General features: G+C 37.1%; 1 protein-coding gene across 1 annotated transcript; it reads right to left on the bottom strand.

The window, feature by feature from the left end:
• Positions 1–4,116: 4,116 nt before the first annotated feature.
• On the bottom strand, positions 4,117–5,892 carry LOC141619964 (uncharacterized). The gene is made up of 2 exons (XM_074436959.1): positions 5,453–5,892; positions 4,117–4,837 (listed from the first exon to the last, which is right to left on the bottom strand). The coding sequence occupies exons 1-2, from the start codon at positions 5,890–5,892 to the stop codon at positions 4,117–4,119; spliced, it is 1,161 nt and encodes a 386-aa protein (XP_074293060.1).
• Between the last annotated feature and the right edge of the window lie 888 nt (positions 5,893–6,780).

Raw genomic sequence — 6,780 nt, 5'->3', positions numbered from 1 at the left:
TTAGTATAAATACCCCTTTGTACTACATAGATTATCATCAAGCTTTAATCAAGTTTTAATGAAGCCTTAATCTCATTTTAATCAACTCTTAATTTAGTTGTAATACATTTCCCAATATTAATCACATCTTAATCTTTCCTTAATTTCTCAATTGTTCTTAGTTTTATTTGGGTAATTAGAAGATCATTTGGGTTTATTGGAGGATTGACAACCTTCCATCAATCATCAAGTACTTCTATTATTCTTTGCTTTATTATTTGGAATCATCTCCATAGGTATAATTCCTTTTTGCCCTTGTTTAATTATTGTTAATCACATCATTTATTCATCATGTTTTGCTTTGTTAGTATGATTGACAACTTTATTAGCATGCTAAATTTGATCATGAGTGAGTAGTTCTTTAGCTAGGGTTAATGGGGAATTAGGGAAAACAAACATGGGAATTAATATATGCTTAATCTAATATGTTTTCATAATTAATTTGCTTGCTTGTTGTGATTTCAACCTATGCACATGTTATGTTCGATGAAATGCGAGCTATAAATCATTGTTAGTGGCGTGTTTCAGGTATAGAAATCCCGAGCCTACGTGGACACTATTTTGACAAATATTTTCAAAACCGACCCAAAACGACAAATATTTTATTTTTGAGCATTATTTCAAAAATGGACTCACAAACAAGGGACCTTGAGGCTATTTTTTTTGACTTGATTTTTTTGAAATTAAATGGAACAAATAAGTAAGGATATAATTATCAACCTAAATTCCACAGAAAGCTCACATGAAATTAGAGTAATAATTTGGGTAATTTAAACTGAATTTACCACAGCCAAGCACAAGTAAACTTAATCTAAACCAACAACAAAGGATAAACAATCCACAGTCAAGCACATGATTGCTTAGTCTTTACCACAGGTGATTGATCAACATCCACAGCCTAGCACATCATGTTATCAAGCCCGACTCTCAACTACAATCAATGCACAAGTTGAAGAGATTTCAAATTTGAGAGAAAACTCAACTTTTTTAATTCAACATAATCTGCATATTACAATGGAGAATGACTCTTTATATAGAGCTTACAAATGCAGCAAAATAAAATCATAAGAAGAAATCTAACCATTGATGTAAAACTACTTTAATCTAAGGGTTAATTTTGAATAAAGTAAGAGGACAAATTGATAGGATCTGAATGTCAATTATTAAGGGCAAGTAAGAGTATTTTCGTCTTATATGGTCCAAAGCTGCTAAGGACAGTAGAGAACAGAAAAGAGGAGACAAAGGGAAGAAGAGGACAAGCTGTCACTTTCATTATGTCTCCTCAAAAGTAAACTGCTTTTGATCACATGTGAGGGTCTCCTTTTCATGTTTTCTGATGCTCACATACCTGGAATAATTTAGAGATCATTTGGCATCCCTGGACGTGCCATTCAAACCATGTAATTGGACAGGAATGCCCCTACTGCACACATAATGCAAAACAGACAACTTAGTATCATTCAGAAATCAGGCCTTTCTTGCAAGAGCCATAACTTGCTGTTCAATATGAAATAAGGTTCCTCCCTTATACCAATGGAAAGCTAAATGAGTTAGCTTCCTCCTCCAATTGGAATCATTCAAAGATCATGTCTGGATCTTCAGTTATAAGCCTTTGAGTGAGTTCAGGTCAGGACTAAACTATACAGCAGCTTTCACATATCTGCCTTGTATTCAAAAAATCATATCTCTTGCCTCAGGATGAAATAAAATGCCTCACAGGTGCCAAATGAAAGCTAAAGGAGTTAGCTTTCATGTCCAAAAATAATCACCTAAAATATAGTCTGGAATTTAAATATATATTTTTGAGTAAGAACAGGTCATGAATGACTGTTCAGCGCACTTCCTGTGCAGTAGCAGCATCTTTGAAAATTCATATCTTGCAACTCAGGTTGGCTAAAAATACCCATGATAGCTCAAATGAAAGCTAAGGACGTTAGCTTTCACCTCCAAAAATAATCAATGAAAAATAACCAGTAGATTTTGAGTTATTCGAGTTTGAACACTAACAAGTCATTTCAAAAAAACTGTTCCTGAGTGACAGTCTTTGAAGCTTGATTGTGAAAAATCTACATGATCAAAGTTTCTGATTCCAACTACATAGGAAAGTAGACTTCTTCAAGATTTTATCCATATAAAGAACATAAATTTTAGCCATGTAAAACTCCAAATATGATCATCTGAAGTTAGACCTGAAATCCTGAGACTGTTGGGAGAATTTCAGATTTCTTGAGCTTCATTTTGATCAAAAAAATGCATTCAATTGTTTCATTGCATTGCACAGCTCCATGAATGTTCCTTTGGTTTGAAAATGAAGGACCTTTACCCCTAGCTCCTGCTGCATGTACCATCTTCGAACGAAGTCTTACCCGTTTCTTATCTTGGAGTCTTTGAGCTCTTTTGTTTATGATGTGGGCGGGAAAACCGTTAGTTTCTGCCTTATGAATACCGATAATAAGCTGACTCTTGACCAGTTTTCTGACCACTTTGGGTTGGAGGTTGAGGTGGAAGGATACTTAAGTGATGTCATGACCAATAGTGAGGCACCTCACTACCTACCCTATCTTACCGGTAGACCTGTTCCGAGCTCGAGTGCCATGTTGATTAACGATGTTCAACATGTGTCTCTCCGCATGTTTCTGAGAATGATGACCTGTTTACTGTTTGGGCGGGATGATGTTAGTAAGTTGAACACCCATGAGGTGATGCTTCTAGTGTCCTATTTTAATCCTCGTCGGGGGAAGCGCTTTTACTATAGTACTCCCGAGGTCGTGTGCTCCAGTTTGGCACTAATGGCTCGATCCAAGAACCGTTACCTTATGTGTGGGGCTATAGTGACCCACTTAGCTCAGAGACTGACTCGTTTTGAGGCCCCACCAGCATCGTGAAATGGGTTATTTGAGACTGCCCCCCCACTATGGATGAGAGGTACTGGTGCCACATTAAGTGGCTTAGGAGGTTAGATGACGGGTCCTTAGCTTGGAGGGTGAAGGGGGGCAAGTGGGTGATACTCCCTAATCCTTAGAACTTACCAGTGGTTAACCACCTAGAGGAGTATGACCCGGGTAGTAGAGAACCTAGACCTGATCCCCAGTTATACCTGATCGATCCCACCATCCTCCTAAACTTACATGAGCCGATCACTACCTCGGAGAAGCAGGCGACCGTTCCCCCACCTCGCGAGCACCGTAGAGGGAGGGCGACCATAGAGGCCGAGACTGAGCCTTCCTATACTACACCCAGCTTTTATCCGACCCAGTACTCGCCCTACCCCACCGTCCACGGCCCTAGGATGCATATCGGTGAGCTCACGGAGCGGATTTTGTCCACTTTGGTGTTGTGAAACATGCATGATATGGCCTAGAACCAGGGTATAGGGACGGAGTTGGCACACCCGGTATGGTGGAGAGGGCCCGGAAATGACACCGGGGTGTTCCATAGTTACGGGGTAGACCGTAACTCCTTGGGAGCACCGGAGAGCTACGGTTATGGTTGTCTCACGGAGCCATGGGGAGCCAACTATGGCAGTCAGCTAGACGAGGTAGGGAGGTGGACTGGCGGTTTTGGCTACCAGTGGCGGGTCCAGGAATTAATTTTTCCGATGTCCCTTTATATTAGATTACAGTAAAAAAAAAAAGACACGAATGAATAAAAAGTCTTAGATAATAAACTGAATTCAAGTACTGAAAAATATAAAACATTTAAACCAAGCATCCCCTACGCGATTTCATATTTTGAAAACGATACATAATATCATCATTAGAAACAGACTCACATATATCTCTTTCTACATACGTTGCTAGGCAATCATTCAAAAAATTGTCACACATTCGATTTCTTAACTTTGTCTTGACGTATGTCACAGCGGAGAAGGCTCTTTCCACACTAGCAGTAGAAACCGGTAGAATTAAAGCTAGCTTTAGCAACAAATATACATGTGGATATATAACATTCTTTCTTGTCTCTACCATAACCTGAGCCAAATCTCCAAGACTTTTGAGTCCTATAAATGCAGCGTAAGACCGAACATCCACAATGTAGTTTTTGAGTTCACTGGAGAGTACTCTCACAAGGACATCGTCAAAATCGTATGGATGTTGCCATTTCCTGTAACTTTGACAAATTAAAAGCATGAAAATTATCCTTAGGGCTCAAGCAAGCAATGAAAAGTAGTAACTCTGTTTTTACTTTATCAAATCGATCATTAAGCTCTTGAAGTTGCAAGTCAATCACTGCACAAAAAACATCTATCCGATAGTGATGTAGATTTATATTTTGCACGGCTCTTCGTTTTGGCCTTCCAGGGGAAACATAAATGTCATTCATATCAACTACTTCAACATCACAATTGTAACAAACTTGGTGCACTTTCTCTAAAAGATCGTCCCACTCAGTATCCCCTTCCCTCATCGCCTGAAGTCTTTGTTTGCAAACATTTACCAAGTGCATAGCATTCCCCATGTCTTGGTCTTCCCGCTGGAAAGCCACTGATAACCTATTTGTGATTCCAAGAACATCCACCATAAAATGCAATATGAAAATGAAGTCAAATGAACGCAAGAAGGCCATTAAACCACACGCATTCTTCTTTTGAGACGGGTTGGTAACATCGTTGTATATAAAATCAAGCACGTCAATAAAGCTCTCTTGCAAGTTAACCAATGATCTATAATGGGATCCCCACCTTGTGTCGCCAGGCCTCTTAATTCCATGCTCTTGGTTTAACCCCTTCTCTGTTTCAATATCCCCGTTGCTTATAGCAGCCGCAATTCTTATACCTCTTAACTCTCTAAACACATCCCTTCATTTACATGAAGAACCAATGACATTAACCACATCCGAAACTAAATAAAAAAACCAAACCACATCAAGATGACCTTTCGCGGTAGCTACAAAGGTGAGTTGCAACTGGTGAGTAAAACAATGAGTACAGTATGCAGACGAGTTATCATTTTGTATCAATGTCTTCAAGCCGCCAAACTCACCTCACATATTGCTCGTACCGTCATATCCTTGCCCTCTTATACTAGACATGCTTAGTTTGAACTCATCAAATAATGAATCAATTGCCGACTTAGTGATAAAGCTGAAGTGTTATTAACATGGACTACTCCAATAAAACGTTCTACAACTATTCCTTGTTTATTAAGATAACGCAGAATGATCGCCATTTGTTCTTTATATGAAACGTCACTAGATTGATCAACCAAAAGACCAAACAAGTCATCTCCAAGTTCCTCAAAAATGACTTTAAGAGTCTCCTTTGCTGCACAATTAACAATTTCTTTGGATACTAGGAGCAATTAGTTGCAAATTACCGGAGCCACTTTTTAACATTATCTTTTCTATGTCTTTACTTAAGTAGTCTGCAACTTTCAATAGTTCGATATAATTTTCCCGATTATTTGATTCTTACGATTCATCATGCCCACGAAAAGGTAACCCCATACGCAATAAATATCTGCAACAAATAATAGAGGCCTCCAAACGAGTCTTATAATCCTTTTTATCTTGCTCTGAGAACTCATGAAATACATTTTGAATAGAATTTTTCTCATCTTTTAAATTTTCGTATCTTTCCACTGCAAGATTATGGGTACTATTAACTTCCCCAACATGTTCACTGAGCATTTGTTTCTTATTCCAGTAAGAAAAACCCTCTCCCACAAAGGCGTCTCCACCTCTAACACAGTCCGGCTTAAATAAGTAACATGGTAAGCAAAATAAAGCATCTTTTTTCTTACTATACTCTAACCAGTTTTCATGCTTATCAAACCATTTGGCATTAAATCTTCGAGATTTTCCTCCGATTAATTTAAATTGGAATTCGTGATTTTTTGGTTGAACAGGATCCATTTGAATATATTTTCTCCTAACTTCATCTTGTATACCAGGATGATATTCAGTTAATTTTTTTCTTTCCCTAGGATCAGTTGGAAGATTATTCCAATCTACTTCCTCATTAGGACTAAACTTGCAACTTTGTCCTCCCAATTGTTCTCGAGGTAAGGCAGACGATTAGTTCTTGTGATGAATTTGTCCATTAAACTAATTAAATTAAGAAATATTTCAAATTCTCTATAACAATTTATTAGAAAAACTTTATGATAATTTGGGTTTCACATAACTCCATATTAAGTGTTTTAAAGCCCTCAAAACGAATTGGAACAAGTACAAAATTGATAATTTAATTGAACAATGCTAAAATATAACAGTGTAATTAACTATTTATCGAATTCTAAAAATAAGAGCAAAAACAGGATACTGGATACATAGTTAATTAATCAATGTTTCATGGAGACAATTAAAAAAGGCAAAATCAACTAAGTAGTAAAAGAGTAGAACAATTAAAACTTACTTTTGGTACTAGAATATTAAATTGGGATGCCAAATTATTGCTCCAAGAAATATTAATTTGGTATCTTCATCTCCTGGTAATTCTTAGGGTTATTTTCCCCCTTTTGTATCTTGTTTCGTGTAAACAAATGAAAAAAATGTCTACTATATTACTTTTGCTTTTAAATTTTTTTATTCTACAATATTTTATTAATTTACTAATATTTACAGCTAGCTTATTGTTTGCTAGCAAGTGGTCCCCTTATTTTTTTATTAAAAAAACAAAAGATTAGAATAATGAGTGTGAGATAAGGAAGCACTACTTTTTATGGGGTCCTATCTCAGAATTTGAGGTGTCCTTCTCTATTTTCAGTACAAAGCACTTAATATTTTTTTTTATGTTTGGGG

This window comes from Silene latifolia, chromosome X (genome assembly GCF_048544455.1).
Source record: "Silene latifolia isolate original U9 population chromosome X, ASM4854445v1, whole genome shotgun sequence".
Lineage (NCBI taxonomy): Eukaryota > Viridiplantae > Streptophyta > Magnoliopsida > Caryophyllales > Caryophyllaceae > Silene > Silene latifolia.
Note: the sequence above shows the minus strand (reverse complement) of the source record. Positions and strands in the feature narration are given on the sequence as shown.